The following is a 17,203-nucleotide window of genomic DNA, read 5'->3' as shown; positions in this document are numbered from 1 at the left end:
TATAAATGGGGATCCTGTGGATAGGGTGAACTGTTTTAAATATCTGGGAGTCCACATCTCTGAGGATATGACATGGTCATCACACGCCTCAGCACTGGTGAGTAAGGCAAGGCAGCGCCTTTACCACCTCAGGCAATTGAGGAAATTCAGAGTGTCTCCGAGGATCCTACAGTGCTTCTACGCAGCGGCGGTGGAAAGCATCTTGTCCGGGAACATTACCATCTGGTTCGGGAATTGCTCTGCCAAGGACAAGAAGGCTCTGCAGAGAGTAGTGCGTTCGGCCGAACAAACGCACTATGGGAACTTCACTCACCCCCCTGCAGGAACTATACAACAGGAGGTGCAACTCCAGAGCAAACAAAATCATGAGAGACCTCTTCCACCCCTGCAACGGACTGTTCCAGCCGCTACGGTCAGGCAAACGCCTCCGTTGCCATGCAGTGAGAACGGAGAGGTTGAGAAGGAGTTTCTTCCCAGAGGCAATTCGGACTGTGAACGCCTTTCTCACCAGGGACTAACTCTACAGAACGTTTTTCCTTCTATTATTTATTATGTAAAATAATATGTGTGTTATGATTGTGTTTATAATTGGTTGTTTTGTTGTTCCGCGAGCATTGCCATTTTCATTTCACTGCACATCTCGTATGTGTATGTGACAAATAAACTTGACTTGACTTGACTTGCAAAATGTGTGTTTGGGAGAATCTATGATGGAATCTGAGGAAGATTGATACTCGTTTAGTGTAAATGTTTGTTTGATGGTCGGCACTGACTTGTGGGTTAGTCGGGATCTATCAAATATAGCATGCTAGATTGTCCAAGGTGTATCAATGATGGGATAACGTGACATCACTCGCGTTTTTTTGATTATGGGATTTGGGATAGAGGGTTGCTGGGCACAGAGCTGTCTGGGGAACATTTCTAAGTCCGTTTCTCTACAGATTGCGTAATGTGGATTTTCCGATACTTACGTACAATGGGTCACCCCGCAAGGGTCCGCTGACGAGGATGGCGCACGGATACTGGAGAAGGGAGACGACTCCGGCCAGAGCTTGCGTTACTCCGTAAAGCTTCCCGAAGTGGCACGCGGGAAATCTGATGTGAGAGGAGGAGGGTGAGCAGGGGACAGCGATTAGCCCTCATTGTATCTCTAAACTAAACTGTCTCTAAACTAAAGTAAACTAAGATGATCCGCAGCCCAACATTTCAAAAAAGTCCATTGTTCGTCAACTACCTCAACTGCTCCTCATGCTCCCTTTAAGATATTTGGAGCCCCATTACCCGCGCTCCTTATAAACTCATCATGCCTGCATTTCCTGGTTCCCTTTGAAATCAACTGGGCATTTGAAATGTTAAATAAAGTGTTTCGTACGTAAATTAGCATTATATCCACAAGCTGTGAGCAAATTCAGGCCCCATATCTGAGGAAGGATGTGCTGGCTCTGGAGTGTATACAGAGGAGGTTTACAAGAATTATTCCAGTCAATGAGTGGGTTAGCATATGATGAGCACATGACAGCACTGGGCCTTTACTCGCTGGAGTTTAGAAGGTTGAGGGGGGACCTCATTGAAACTTACAGAATAATGAAAGACATAGAGTGGATATGGAAAGTATGATTCACTTGGGAGAGTCTAGGTCCAGTGGTCATAGCCACAGAATGAAAGGGCGCTTTTAGAAAGTAGGTGAGGAGGAACTTCTTTAGTCAGCGGGTAGTTAATCTATGGAACTCATTGCCACAGTGAACTGTGGAGGCCAAGTCTGTGAATATATTTAAGGCAGAGATAGACAAATTCTTGATTAGAATGGGTGTCAAGGGTTATGGGGGAAGGCAGGAAAATTAGATTAGGAGGTAGAGATCAGGCATGATTGAATTGTGGAGTAGGTTCAATGGGCCAAATGGCCTAATTCTACACCTCTAAGGTGAGACTTGTGAAGCTTGGAAGAATGAGAGGTTTGAGGGGCGGGGTTCCTCCTCTTGTTCCTCTTTTAGTTTTAGATTTATTTTTAGGGATACAGCACAGAAACAGGCCCTTCGGTCCACTGAGTCCGCACCGACCAGCGATCCCCGCACATTAACACACACTAGAGACCATTTACACTTACACCAAGCCAATTAACCTACAAACCTGTAAATCTTTGTAGTGCGGGAGGAAACTGAAGATCTCTGGGAAACCCACGCAGGTTTCGGGGAGAACGTACAAACTCCATATAGACAGCGGCCGTAGTCGGAATCAAAGCCAGGTCTCGGGCGCTGCAAGGTTGCAACTCTACCGCTACTCTAGAACTGTGCCTTAAACTTAAGTTACCAAACTTCTTGGAAGGGCAAGAGTGGCGCTGTAGAAAGAGCCATTGTATCGTAGCTCCAGAGAATCGGTTCGATGCTGACGTCGGAAGCTGGGTCTCTGAGGCTTCTACCTTCTCCGTGTGAATGCGTGGAAATCCCCGAGGGCCCTGGTTTCCTCTCACGTTCTCACATACACACACGAGTAGGTCGTCGAACATGTTATTTTAAATTTCTCCTGGTGGGGTGAGTAGTTCATGTATGACATTAGCGCACGTGCATACGTCTTTAAGTTGCCATGAAATAGATAAGCATGTCCATGACGAAATAAATATGAAATGTCGTCACAAATGAAATGTCCAGCAAAGAAATAGAGTCAACAATATTTGATAGGAACGTGGTAAATAACGAAGTTAGTTTACAGAGTTTACAAAATTTATACAGCACGGTTCTATGCCGACCAATGTGTACTCCTATGTTAATCCTAATGGTCTCCATTTTGCCCCTATCCACTTCCTGATCATGTACTTGTCCAAATGTCTTTTAACGGTTGTAATTGTAAAGGCTTCTACCAATTCATCTCAGTCATAGAGTTATCGAGTGATACAGTGTGGAAACAGGCCCTTCGGCCCAACTCGCCCACAATGTCAACAATGTCCCAGCTACACTAATCCCACTTGCCTGTGCTTGGTCCATATCCCTCCAACCTGTCTTATCCATGTCGCAGTCTAACTGTTTCTTAAATGATGGGATAGTCCCAGCCTCAACTATCTCTTGGCAGCTTGTTCCATACACCCACCACCCTTGGTGTGAAAAGCTTACCCCTCGAATTCCTATTAAATATTATCCCCTTCACCTTGAACCAATGTCCTCTGGACCTCGATTCCCCTTCTCTGTGACTCGGGCAAATGACTCAGTGCATCTTCCCGATCTATTCCTCATAATTTTCCACGCCTCTATAAGATCACCCCTCATCCTCCTGTGCTCCATGCAATAGCGACCCAGCCTACTCAACCTCTCCCTATAGCTCACACCTTCTATTCCTGGCAACATCCTCGTGAATCTCTTCTAAACTCTTTCAAGTTAGACAATATCTTTCCTTTAACATGGTGCCAAGAACTAAACACAATATTCTAAATGTGGTCTCACCAACGTCTTATACAATTGCAACATGACCACCCAACTTCTATACTCAATACTCAGACTGATGAAGGCCAACGTGCCAAAAGCCTTTTTGACCTACCTGCGACTCGACCTTCAAGGAACCATGCACCTGTACTCCTAGATCCCTCTGCTCCACAACACTACCCAGAGGCAGAGCATTCACTGTGTAGGTCCTGCCCTTTGTTCAAAATGCAACCTCACACTTCTCTGTGAACTGTCCATGAACCATTCCTCCGCCCACCTGGCCAATCGATCAAGATTCTGCTGCAATCTTTCACAACCATCTTCAGTATCTGCAGTACCACTAACTTTTGTATCATCAGCAAACTTGCTAATCTTGCCCTGTATGTTCTCATCCAAATCATTGATGTAGATGACAAACAGTAACAGGCCCAGCACCGAACCCCGAGGCAAATCACTAGTCACAGGTCTCCATTTCGAGCAGTAACATTCCACCATCACCCTCTGCTTCCTTTCATGAAGCCAATTTCCTATCCATTCAGCTATCTCTCCTTGGATCCCATACGATCCAACCTTCCAGAGCAGCCTAACATGTGGAACCTTGGGTAGAAGGGTAGTCGGGGGTGTCAGTGTTGCAGTTGAATAAAGGGGACTATGGAACCATGAGGGAGGAGCTGGCCAAAGTTGACTGGAAAGATACACTAGCAGGGATGACAGTGGAATTCAGTCCCTTGCGAGGGAAGACATAGCGACTGACGAGGTAGAGTCACTGTGGATTGAGTTGAGGAATTGTAAAGGCAAGAAGACACTAATTGGCCAAATGGCCTACTCCTGCACCTATTCTCTATGTTTCTATGTTTAATTGGTGTTATTTACAGACCCCCAAATAGTAGCCCGGATGTACGGTGTAAGTTGTAGCAGGAGTTAAAACTGGCATGTAACAAAGGTAATGCCACTGTGGTGATGGGGGATTTCAATATTCAGGTAGACTGGGAAAATCAGGTTGGTTCAGGACCCCAAGAAAGAGAGTTTGTAGAATGCCTCCGAGATGGATTCTTAGAGCAGCTTGTAATGGAGCCGACCAGAGAAAAGGCAATTCTGGATCAAGACATGATATATAGACTTTAAACTAGAATGGTTTGGGGAAGGTACTCAAATAGGGAAAGCTAGCAGTCAGTGTGTGGGGCAGGAGGCAGAGAAGGGTAGAACTCTGACCCAAAATGTTGGGGAGAAAGAAGAAAAATACAATAAACAGAGAATAAGAGGGGGTGGGTTTCTTAAATGTGTATATTTTAATGCTAGGAGCATTGTAAGAAAAGTGGATGAACTTAAAGCCTGGATTGACACCTGGAAGTATGATGTTGTGGCGATCAGTGAAACATGGTTGCAGGAGGGCTGTGATTGGAAACTAAATATTCCAGGATTTCGTTGCTTCAGGTGTGATAGATTTGGAGGGGCAAGAGGTGGAGGTGTTGCATTGCTTGTCAGGGAAGATATTACAGCAGTGCTTTGGCAGGATATATTAGAGGGCTCATCTAGGGAGGCTATTTGGGTGGAACTGAGAAATGGGAAAGGGGTAGCAACACTTATAGGGGTGTATTATAGACCGCCAAATGGGGAGCGAGAATTGGAAGAGCAAATAATTAAGGAGATCGCAGATGTTAGTAGTAAGCACAGGATAGTGATTGTGGGAGATTGCAATTTTCCACACATAGACTGGGAAACACATTCTGTAAATGGGCTGGATGGTTTGGAGTTTGTAAACTGTGTGCAGGATAGTTTTTTGCAGCAATACATAGAGGTACCTACTAGAGAAGGGGCGGTGCTGGACCTCCTGTTAGGGAATGAGACAGGTCAGGTGGCAGAGGTAAGCGTTGGGGAACAGTTCGGGTCCAGTGATCACATTACCATTAGTTTCAATATAATTGTGGAGAGGGTCAGAACTGAACCTAGGGTTGAGATTTTTGATTGGAGAAAGGCTAACTTTGAGGAGATGCGAAAGGATTTAAAAGGAATGAATTGGGACATTTTGTTTTATGGGAAAGATGTGGAAGAAAAATGGAGGACATTTAAAGGTGAAATTTTAAGAGTACAGAATCTTTATGTCCCTGTTAGGTTGAAAGGAAATAGTAAAAATTGGAAAGAGCCATGGTTTTCAAGAGAAATAGGACACTTGGTTCGGAAAAAGAGAGATCTACAATAATTATAGGCAGCATGGAGTAAATGAGGTGCTTGAGGAGTATAAAGAATGTGAAAAGAATTTTAAGAAAGAAATTAGAAAAGCTAAAAGAAGATATGAGGTTGCTTTGGCAAGTAAGGTGAAAGTAAATCCAAAGTGTTTCTACAGCTATATTAATAGCAAAAGGATAACGAGGGATAAAATTGGTCCATTAGAGAGTCAGAGTGGACCGCTATCTGCAGAGCCAAAAGAGATGGGGGAGATATTGAACAATTTCTTTTCTTCGGTATTCACCAAGGAGAAGGATATTGAATTATGTGAGGTAAGGGAAACAAGTAGAGTAGCTATGGAAACTATGCGATTCAAAGAAGAGGAAGTACTGACACTTTTGAAAAATATAAAAGAGGATAAGTCTCCAGGTCCGGACAATATATTCCCTAGGACATTGAGGGAAGTTAGTGTAGAAATAGCAGGGGCTATGACAGAAATATTTCAAATGTCATTAGAAACGGGAATAGTACCGGAGGATTGGCGTACTGCGCATGTTGTTCCATTGTTTGAAAAGGGTTCTAAGAGTAAACATTGCAATTATAGACCAGTTAGTTTGATGTCAGTGGTGGGCAAATTAATGGAAAGGATACTTAGAGATAATATATATAAGCATCTGGATAAACAGGGTCTGATTAGGAACAGTCAACATGGATTTGTGCTTGGAAGGTCATGTTTGACTAATCTTCTTGAATTTTTTGAAGAGGTTACTCGGGTAATTGATGAGGGTAAAGCAGTGGATGTTGTACATATGGACTTCAGTAAGGTCTTTGACAAGGTTCCTCATGGAAGGTTGGTTAAGAAGGTTCAATTGTTGGGTATTAATGCTGGAGTAGCAAGATGGATTCAACAGTGGCTGAATGGGAGATGCCAGAGAGTAATGGTGGATGGCTGTTTGTCAGGTTGGAGGCCAGTGACTAGTGGGGTGGCACAGGGATCTGTGTTGGGTCCACTGTTGTTTGTCATGTACATCAATGATCTGGATGATGGTGTGGTAAATTGGATTAGTAAGTATGCAGATGATACTAAGATTTGTGATGTTGTGGATAATTAAGTAGATTTTCAAAGTCTACAAGAGAGATTTATGCCAGTAGGAAGAGTGGGCTGAAAGATGGCAGATGGAGTTTAATGCTGATAAGTGTGAGGTGCTACATCTTGGCAGGACAAATCAAAATAGGACGTACATGGTAAATGGAAGCAAATTGAGGAATGCAGTTGAACAGAGGGATCCAGATATAACTGTGCACAGCTCCCTGAAGGTGGAATCTCATGTAGATAGGGTGGTAAAGAAAGCTTTTGGTGTGCTGGCCTTTATAAATCAGAGCATTGAGTATAGAAGTTGGGATGTAATGTTAAAATTGTACAAGGCATTGGTGAGGCCAATTTTGGAGTATGGTGTACAATTTTGGTTGCCTAGTTATAGGAAGGATGTCAACAAAATAGAGAGAGTACACAGGAGATTTACTAGAATGTTGCCTGGGTTTCAGCAACTAAGTTACAGAGAAAGGTTGAACAAGTTAGGGCTTTATTCTTTGGAGCGCAGAAGTATATAGCTGTGTGGAATGAGCTTCCAGTGAAGGTGGTGGAGGCAGGTTCGTTTTTATCATTTAAAAATAAATTGGATAGTTATATGGACGGGAAAGGTATGGAGGGTTATGGTCTGAACGCAGGTGTATGGGACTAGGGGAGAATACGTGTTCGGCACGGACTAGAAGGGTCGAGATGGCCTGTTTCCGTGCTGTAATTGTTATATGGTTATATGGTTAATGTTTCACGTGTTCAAAATGTAATTAATCCATCTTTATGGATTAAAACAAATATCATTGGGAATTAAAACATATTTGATTGCATTCCGTTATCAAACATAGTCAATGTTAGCTCTGAAGACATTCCAGCACAACAGGGTCGGGAGGGGGGGGAGAGGGGGGGGGTGGTGTATGAATCAGTGCAGGATGGATAGATGGTGATGGGCGGGACGGGGGGGATTGAGAAGGCAATCAGTGTGGATTGGATGGATTGAGGCAGGGGAATTAGTGAGTGTTGGTTGGAGTAGGTAAAATTATGAGGGGAGAGCGCGGGAGATGTCAGTGGGGTTGAATGGGGGAGGGATCTGTGCAGGGTGGATGAGGGAGCAGTGCAGGATGAAGGGGTGAGCAGTGCAGGATGGATGGGAAGGGGGGTCAGTACAGGATGAATTGGGGGACCAGTGTAGGATTGATGGGGAGTGGCAGGAGAATCAATGCGAGGTGGCTAGGGAGATCAGTGCAGGATGAATAGATGGGGGAGGGGGGAAGAGGCGGAAGGGGGGAGGGGGGAGAGAGGGAGGGGGAGAGAGGGATGGGGGGGGGGAGGGGGGAGGGGGGGGGGGGAGGGGGGGGGGGGGGGGGGGGGGAGGGAGGGGGAGGGGGGGAGAGGGGGGGGGGGAGAGAGGGAGGGGGGGGAGGGAGGGGGGGAGGGAGGGGGGGGGGGAGGGAGGGGGGGAGGGAGAGGGGGAGGGGGAGGGGGGGGGGGGGGGGGAAGAGGGGGGAGGCACAGGGGGGGGGGGAGTGGGGGGGAGGGGGAGGGAGGGGGAGAGGGGGGCGGGGGGGAAGGGAAGTGGGGAGCACAAGGGATGTCAGTGAGGACTGAATAGAGACAGGAATGGCGATCAGTGCGGGATGGAGAAGAGGGGTATCAGAATAAGGGAAGTGGGGGGGGGAAAAGAGAGAGAGAGAGAGAGAGGATTTCTTGGCCGCCGCGCATGCATGTGCACAGACACACGCGCGAGGCTTCGGACGCTTCTGTGAATGGTCATTTCAGCTCACCCCAGCGCTAAATGCAGCTGAACTGCCTGTCTCGCCTACAGCCCGGTCTCAGTTTTTTGTGTATCTTCGTTATAAACCAAGTTGCCAAGCCGGGCAAAATGACTCACCTTTTAGGCAGATGAAGTTTAATGCGGATAAATGTGAGATTATCCACTTTGGTAACAAAAACAGGAAGGCAGATTACTATCTAAATGGCGTCAAATTGGGAAAAGGGGAAGTACAACGGGATCTGGGGGCCCTTGTACATCAGTCTAAGAAAGGAAGCATGCAGGTACAGCAGGCAGTGAAGAAAGCGAATGGCATGTTGGCCTTTATAACAAGAGGAATCGAATATAGGAGCAAAGAAGTCCTTCTGCAGTAGTACAGAGCTCTAGTGAGACCATACCTGGAGTATTGTGTGCAGTTTTGGTCCCCTAATTTGAGGAAGGACATTCTTGCTATTGAGGGTGTGCAGCGTAGGTTTACAAGGTTAATTCCCGGGATGGCGGGACTGTCATATGCTGAGAGAATGGAGCAGTTGGGTTTGTACACTCTGGAGTTTAGAAGGATGAGAGGATATCTCGTTGAAACATAAGATTGTTAAAGGGTTTGGACACACTAGACGCATGAAACGTGTTCCCGATGTTGGCAAAGTACAGAACCAGGGGATATTTCAAATGTCCTTGGGGCTCTTAAAAAAAGCAGAGTCAGGGGATATGGGGAGAAGGCAGGAACAGGGCACTGATTGGGGATGATCAGCCATGATCACATTGAATGGTGGTGCTGGCCCGAAGAGCTGAATGGCCTACTCCTGCACCTATTGCGTATTGTCGAATGCCTTACTGAAGTCCATGTACACAACATCGACAGCTCTGGCCTCATCAACCTTTTTGGTCACATCTTCAAAAAAAACCCCAATCAGATTTGTGAGACACGACCTCCCACGTACAAAACCATGCTGACTATCCCGTATCAGCCCTTGCCCATCCAAATGCCTGTATATCCTATCCCTCAGAATACTCTCCAGTAATTTACTAGAATGTTGCCTGGGTTTCAGCAACTAAGTTACAGAGAAAGGTTGAACAAGTTAGGGCTTTATTCTTTGGAGCGCAGAAGGTTAAGGGGGGGACTTGATAGAGGTTTTTAAAATGATGAGAGGGATAGACAGAGTTGACGTGGAAAAGCTTTTCCCACTGAGAGTAGGGAAGATTCAAACAAGGGGACATGACTTGAGAATTAAGGGACAGACGTTTAGGGGTAACATGAGGGGGAACTTCTTTACTCAGAGAGTGGTAGCTGTGTGGAATGAGCTTCCAGTGAAGGTGGTGGAGGCAGGTTCGTTTTTATCATTTAAAAATAAATTGGATAGTTATATGGACGGGAAGGGAATGGAGGGTTATGGTCTGAGCGCAGGTATATGGGACTAGGGGAGATTATGTGTTCGGCACGGACTAGAAGGGTCGAGATGGCCTGTTTCCGTGCTGTAATTGTTATATGGTTATATGGTTATCAATTACAGATGTTAAACTCACCGGCCTACAGTTCCCAGCATTTTCTCTGCAGCCCTTCTTGAAAAGAGGCACAACATTTGCCACCCTCCAGTCTTCCGGCACCTCTCCTGTATTTATGGATGACTCGTAGGTTTCAACTAGGGCTCCCGCAATTTCCTCTCTACTTTTCCTCAATGTCCTTCGATATATCAGATTAGGCCCTGGAGATTTGTCTAGCTTCAAACACAACAGTACCTACAGTACTTCTTCGACAGTAACCCTGACTGCTCTCAAGACACTTCCAGTGATTGCTCCAATTTCTTGTCCTACTGTCTTTCTCCTCAGTAAATGCAGAGGAGAAATAATAATTTTGGACCTTGACCATCTCCACGCAGAGGTGACCGCTTTGTTTTCTGAGACGTCACACTCTCTCTCTAAGGGCTGTCGCAATCTATCTGATCTTTTAGACTCGAGATTTCATCATCATGATGCTATTCCCCTCAACTTCCTTTATTCTGGGGAGAACCCGTCCCATCTTTCCAGATTCCTTATAACCAAAGCCATTCAGTCCCGGCAACATCCTTATGAATCGTTTCTGCACCATCTAATTTGTGTAAATGCACACTTGATGCACAGATTCAATCAGCAGTAGGGCCCACCTCTGTGCTGTGTGGCTGCACATGGACTTACGCGATGGCGAGAAATGCTGCGTCACTTCCGTACAGGAAAGTTGCATTGGTCACCAGTAGGACGAATGTCACGTACTGCACTTTCAGCACGGGAATGGCGGCGAAGATACTGAAGAGCGTGGAAAGCGTGACGGTAATGGCGAGAGAGAGCACCGATGACTGAATGTCTTCCAGCCTCTGGACTGCAGCCCAGTCTGAAACGGAAGAATACACAAGCAATCTGTTAGTCGGGGCTCCAGCAAAACGCTGTCTACACAGAGGGGCCATCATAGCCACACGATGAAATGTTGGGAACACTCAACTGGTCGGGCAGCATCCGCCGGGAGAGAAACAGCCTGTATTTCACCCTTCATCTGGTCAAAACAAATGAACAAGCCAAATTTTACAAAGGGGAAGGGTAGATAGGGCCTCCTCTATATTAGGATGCCAGCAGCTTTATTTATGGGACTGTACCACTTAGGCGACTGCAGGAGACTTTGCGGTTGCCACATGTTCACCATATGTTGCCAGGGAGTCGTCTTCATGGTTGTGAGGTGTTCCCACATTTTGGGAACAAGCATCTGGATGAACAGGGTCTGATTAGGAACATGGATTTGTGCCTGGAAAGTCATGTTTGACTAATCCTCTTGAATTTTTTGAAGAGGTTACTAGGGAAATTGATTAGGGTAAACATAGAAAATAGGTGCAGGAGTAGGCCATTCGGCCCTTCGAGCCTGCACTGCCATTCGATATGATCATGGCTGATCATCCAACTCAGTATCCCATCCCTGCCTTCTCTCCATACCCCCTGATCCCTTTAGCCACAAGGGCCACATCTAACTCCCTCTTAAATATAGCCAATTAACTGGCTTCAACTACCTTCTGTGGCAGAGAATTCCAGAGATTCACCACTCTCTGTGTGAATTTTTTTTTTCTCATCTTGGTCCTAAAAGATTTCCCCCTTATCCTTAAACTGTGACCCCTTGTTCTGGACTTCCCCAACATCGGGAACAATCTTCCTGCATCTAGCCCGTCCAACCCCTTAAGAATTTTGTAAGTTTCCATAAGATCCCCCCTCAATCTTCTAAATTCTAGCGTGTACCAGCCGAGTCTATCCAGTCTTTCTTCATATGAAAGTCCTGCCATCCCAGGAATCAGTCTGGTGAACCTTCTCTGTACTCCCTCTATGGCAAGAATGTCTTTCGTCAGATTAGGAGACCAAAACTGTACGCAATACTCCAGGTGTGGTCTCACCAAGACTCTGTACAACTGCAGTAGAACCTCCCTGCTCTTATACTCAAATCCTTTTGCTATGAATGCTAACATACCATTTGCTTTCTTCACTGCCTGCTGCACCAGCATTCCTACTTTCAATGACTGGTGTACCATGAAACCCACGTCTCGTTGCATCTCCCCTTTTCCTAATCGGCCACCATTCAGATAACAGTCTACTTTCCTGTTTTTGCCATCAAAGTGGATAACCTCACATTTATCCACATTATACTGCATCTGCCATGCATTTGCCCACTCACCCAACCTATCCAAGTCACCTTGCAGCCTCCTAGCATCTTCCTCACAGCTAACACTGCCCCCCAGCTTCGTGTCATCCGCTAACTTGGAGATGTTGCATTCAATTCCCTCATCCAGATCATTAATATATATTGTAAATAGCTGGGGTCCCAGTACTGAGCCTTGCGGTACCCCACTCGTCACTGCCTGCCATTCTGAAAAGGACCCCATTAGTAGTAAGCACAAGGTAGTGATTGTGGGAGATTTCAATTTTCCACACATAGACTGGGAAACACATTCTGTAAATGGGCTGGATGGTTTGGAGTTTGTAAAATGTGTGCAGGATAATTTTTTGCAGCAATACATGGAGGTACCTACTAGAGAAGGGGCAGTGCTGGACCTCCTGTTAGGAAACGAGACAGGTCGGGTGGCGGAGGTATGCGTTGCGAAGCACTTCGGGTCCAGTGATCACAATACCATTAGTTTCAATATAATTATGGAGAGGGTCAGAACTGGACCTAGGGTTGAGATTTTTGATTGGAGAAAGGCTAACTTTGATGAGATGCGAGATGATTTAAAAGGAGTGAACTGGGACTTTTTTTTATGGGAAAGATGTGGAAGAGAAATGGAGGACATTTAAAGGTGAAATTTTAAGAGTACAGAATCTTTATGTCCCTGTTCGGTTGAAATGAAATAGTAAAAATTGGAAAGAGCCATGGTTTTCCAGGGAAATTGGACACGGTTCGGAAAAAGAGAGAGCTCTACAATACTTATAGGCAGCATGAAGTAAATGAGGTGCTTGAGGAGTATAAAGAATGTAAAAAGAATCCTAAGAAAGAAATTAGAAAAGCTAAAAGATATGAGGTTGCTTTGGCAAGTAAGGTGAAAGTAAATCCAAAGTGTTTCTACAGCTACATTAATAGCAAAAGGATAACGAGGGATAAAATTGGTCCATTAGAGAGACAGAGTGGACAGCTATCTGCAGAGCCAAAAGAGATGGGGGAGATATTGAACAATTTCTTTTCTTTGGTATTCAACAAGGAGAAGGATATTGAATTGCGTGAGGTAAGGGAACCAAGTAGAGTAGCTATGGATACTATGAGATTTTAAAAAAAAGTACTGACACTTTTGAAAAATATAAAAATGGATAAGTCTCCAGGTCCAGGATATTCCCTAGGACATTGAGGGAAGTTAGTGTAGAAATAGCAGGGGCTATGACAGAAATATTTCAAATGTCATTAGAAACGGGAATAGTGCCCGAAGATTGGCATACTGCGCATGTGGTTCCATTGTTTAAAAAGGGTTCTAAGAGTAAATCTAGCAATTATACACCTGTTAGTTTGACTTCAGTGGTGGGCAAATTAATGGAAAAGATACTTAGATATAATATATATAAGCATCTGGATAAACAGGGTCTGATTAGGAATAGTCAACATGGATTTGTGGCTGGAAGGTCATGTTTGACTAATCTTCTTGAATTTTTTGAAGAAGTTACTCGGGAAATTGATGAGGGTAAAGCAGTGGATGTTGTCTATATGGACTTTAGTAAGGCCTTTGACAAGTTTCCTCATGGAAGGTTGGTTAAGAAGGTTCAATTGTTGGGTATAAATGCAGGAGTAGCAAGATGGATTCAACAGTGGCTGAATGGGAGACGCCAGAGAGTAATGGTGGATGGCTGTTTGTCAAGTTGGAGGCAGGCGATTAGTGGGGTGCCTCAGGGATCTGTGTTGGGTCCACTGTTGTTTGTCATGTACATCAATGATCTGGATGATGGTGTGGTAAATTGGATTAGTAAGTATACAGATAATGAAGTAGATTTCTTATGAAGTGGATAATGAAGTAGATTTACAAAGTCTACAGAGAGATTTAGGCCATTTGGAAGAATGGGCTGAAAGATGGCAGATGGAAGTTTTTATGTTCCCTGCCAGTTTTCTTTCATAATCTATTTTCCTTTTCCTAATTAAGCCCTTTGTCCTCCTCTGCTGGACTCTGAATTTCTCCCAGTCCTCTGGTAGGCTGCTTTTTCTGGCTAATGTGTACGCTTCATCTTTTGTTTTGATACTATCCCTGATTTCCCTTGTTATCCACGGATGCATTACCTTCCCTGATTTATTATTTTGCCAAACTGGGATGAACAATTGTTGTAGTTCATCCATGCAGTTTTTAAATGCGTTCCATTGCGTATCCACCGTCAACCCTTTAAGAATCATTTGCCAGTCTATCTTGGCCAATTCAAGTATCATACCCTCAAAGTCACCTTTCTTTAAGTTCAGGACCCTTGTTTCTGAATTAACAATGTCACTCTCCATCCTAATGAAGAACTCAACCATATTATGGTCACTCTTGCCCTAGGGGCCACGCACAACAAGACTGCTAACTAACCCTTCCTCATTACTCAATACCCAGTCTAGAATAGCCTGATCTCTCGTTGGTTCCTCTACATGTTGGTTTAGAAAACTATCCCGCATACATTCCAAGAAATCCTCTTCCTCAGCACCCCTGCCAATTTGATTCACCCAATCTATATGTAGATTGAAGTCGCCCATTATAATTGTTTTACTTTTGTTGCATGCATTTCTAATTTCCTGTTTGATGCCATCCCCAACTCCACTACTACTGTTAGGTGGTCTATACATAACTCCCACTAGCGTTTTCTGCCCCTTAGTGTTTCGCAGCTCTACCCATATCGATTCCACATCCTTCAAGCTAATGTCCTTCTTTTCTATTGCGTTAATCTCCTCTCTAACCAGCAACGCTCCTATGAATGCTCCTTCCATTAAGATACAAAGCCTTCAGGATTGTTTTCACAACACTCTTACCCCTTATACAATTATGTTGAAAAGTGGCCCTTTTTGATTTTTGCCCTGGTTTTTCTGCCTGCCATTTTTCACGCTTCTACTCTCATTTTACACCCCTCTGCCTCTCTGCTCTTGCACCCATCCCCCTGCCACATTAGTTTAAATCCTCCCCGACAGCACTAGCAAACACTCCCCCAAGGACATTGGTTCCATTCCAACCCAGGTGTTTGTACAGGTCCCACATCCCCCAGAATTGGTTCCACTGCACTAGAAATTTGAATCCCTCCACCTTGCACCATTTGTCAAGCCACGTATTCATCTGCAATATCCTCCTATTTCTACTCTGACTAGCCCGTGGCACTGGTAGTAATCCAGAGATTATTATCTTTGAGGTCCTACTTTTAAGTTTATCTCCTAGCTCCCTAAATTCACCTTGGAGGACCTCATCCCTTTTTTTTAACCTATATAGTTGATGCCAATGTGCACGACAACAGGCTGTTCACCCTCCCCCTCCAGAATGTTCTGAAGCCGTAAAGCTGCGGATGTTGTCTATATGGACTTCAGTAAGGCCTTTGACAAGGTTCCACATGGAAGGTTGGTTAAGAAGGTTCAATTGTTGGGTATTAATGGTGGAGTAGCAAGAAGGATTCAACAGTGGCTGAATGTGAGATGCCAGAGAGTAATGGTGGATGGCTGTTTGTCAGGTTGGAGGCCGGCGACTAGTGGGGTGCCTCAAGGATCTGTGTTGGGTCCACTGTTGCTTGTCATATACATCAATGATCTGGATGATGGTGTAGTAAATTGGATTAGTGAGTATGCAGATGATATTAAGATAGGTGGTGTTGTGGTGTTGTGGATAATGAAGTAGATTTTCAAAGTCTACAGAGAGATTTAGGTCATTTGGAAAAGTGGGCTGAAAGATGGCAGATGGAATTTAAAGCTGATAAGTGTGAGGTGCTACATCTTGGCAGGACAAATCAAAATAGGACGTACATGGTAAATGGTAGCAAATTGAGGAATGCAGTTGAACAGAATAACTGTGCATAGTTCCCTGAAGGCGGAATCTCATGTAGATAGGGTGGTAAAGAAAACTTTTCGTGTGCTGGCCTTTATAAATCAGAGCATTGAATATCAAAGTTGGGATGTAATGTTAAAATTGTACAAGGCATTGGTGAGGCCAATTCTGGAGTATGGTGTACAATTTTGGTCGCCAAATTATAGGAAAGATGTCAACAAAATAGAGAGAGTACAGGGGAGATTTACTAGAATGTTGCCTGGGTTTCAGCAACTCAGTTACAGAGAAATGTTGAACAGGTTAGGTCAATATTCTTTGGAGCGCAGAAGGTTAAGGGGAGACTTGATAGAGGTCTTTAAAATTATGAGAGGGATAGACAGAGTTGACGTGGATAAGCTTTTTCCATTGAGAGTAGGGAAGATTCAAACAAGAGGACATGATTTGAGAATTAAGGGACTGAAGTTTAGGGGTAACATGAGGGGGAACGTCTTTACTCAGAGTGTGGTAGCTGTGTGGAATGAGCTTCCAGTGGAAGTGGTGGAGGGAGGTTCGATTTTATCATTTAAAAATAAATTGGATAGGTATATGGACGGGAAAGGAATGGAGGGTTATGGTCTGAGGCAATAGGGGAGAATAAGTGTTCGGCATGGAGTAGAAGGGCCGAGGTGGCCTGTTTCCGTGCTGTAATTGTCATATGGTTATAAGTTGCGGCCTCATTATGGTCGCCAAGAATTTTTCAACATGTTGAAAAATTAGCGGCGAATAAAATGAAGTCGCCATGGAAATTAGCGAGAATTGTCGAGCCGTCGGTGGGTCGCAATGAGGTCCTAGTGGGTTGCCAGGAAGCTGAAGGTTCTCAGAGGCTCTCGTAGGTTGGAGCCGATGCTGACCAATGAATTTCACTGGCTCATTGGGGGAAAAAAAGGTAAGTAGTTTTCTGAACCAAGGAACCAACCGGTCTTCGAAATGTCCGCCGAACTTCACAGCCGTGTATCTCTGCCTTCTTAAAAGTTATTTCTACTCCTTCTCCCCCCTCTTTTAAAGGACTTACCATACACTGTGCTTAAGGGCCTGTCCCACCAGCATGCGATTGCATGCGTCTAGCGCGACCAAATGGAAGTGGAGTTCGGTATGCGCAAAGTTCGTGCGTGACGTAATTTATGTCAGACTCCCCAATCAGCTGGGCAGGAGGCGGGCCGACTGAATTTGGACGTCGCACGGCATTGGACGTTGACGTCATCACGTCACTGTGCAACGCCACGCCCTAGGCGTACGACATGAAGAAGCTGCATACACCGTCAAGATG

General features: G+C 44.9%; 1 protein-coding gene across 1 annotated transcript in view; it reads right to left on the bottom strand.

Annotated features, from left to right (window-relative positions):
* Positions 1-839: 839 nt before the first annotated feature.
* Positions 840-17,203, bottom strand: part of LOC129715746 (equilibrative nucleobase transporter 1-like) — a 74,763-nt gene continuing 58,399 nt past the window's right edge. The window contains exons 10-11 of the mRNA XM_055665602.1: positions 10,598-10,892; positions 840-1,095 (exon numbers count right to left, since the gene is read on the bottom strand). Of these exons, the coding sequence (XP_055521577.1) occupies positions 936-1,095; positions 10,598-10,892 (455 nt within the window). The 3' untranslated portion in view covers positions 840-935. The remainder of the gene's footprint in view (positions 1,096-10,597; positions 10,893-17,203) is intronic.

Source organism: Leucoraja erinacea, unplaced genomic scaffold, assembly GCF_028641065.1.
Source record: "Leucoraja erinacea ecotype New England unplaced genomic scaffold, Leri_hhj_1 Leri_136S, whole genome shotgun sequence".
NCBI lineage: Eukaryota > Metazoa > Chordata > Chondrichthyes > Rajiformes > Rajidae > Leucoraja > Leucoraja erinaceus.
This window is presented reverse-complemented; position numbering and strand designations above follow the sequence as displayed.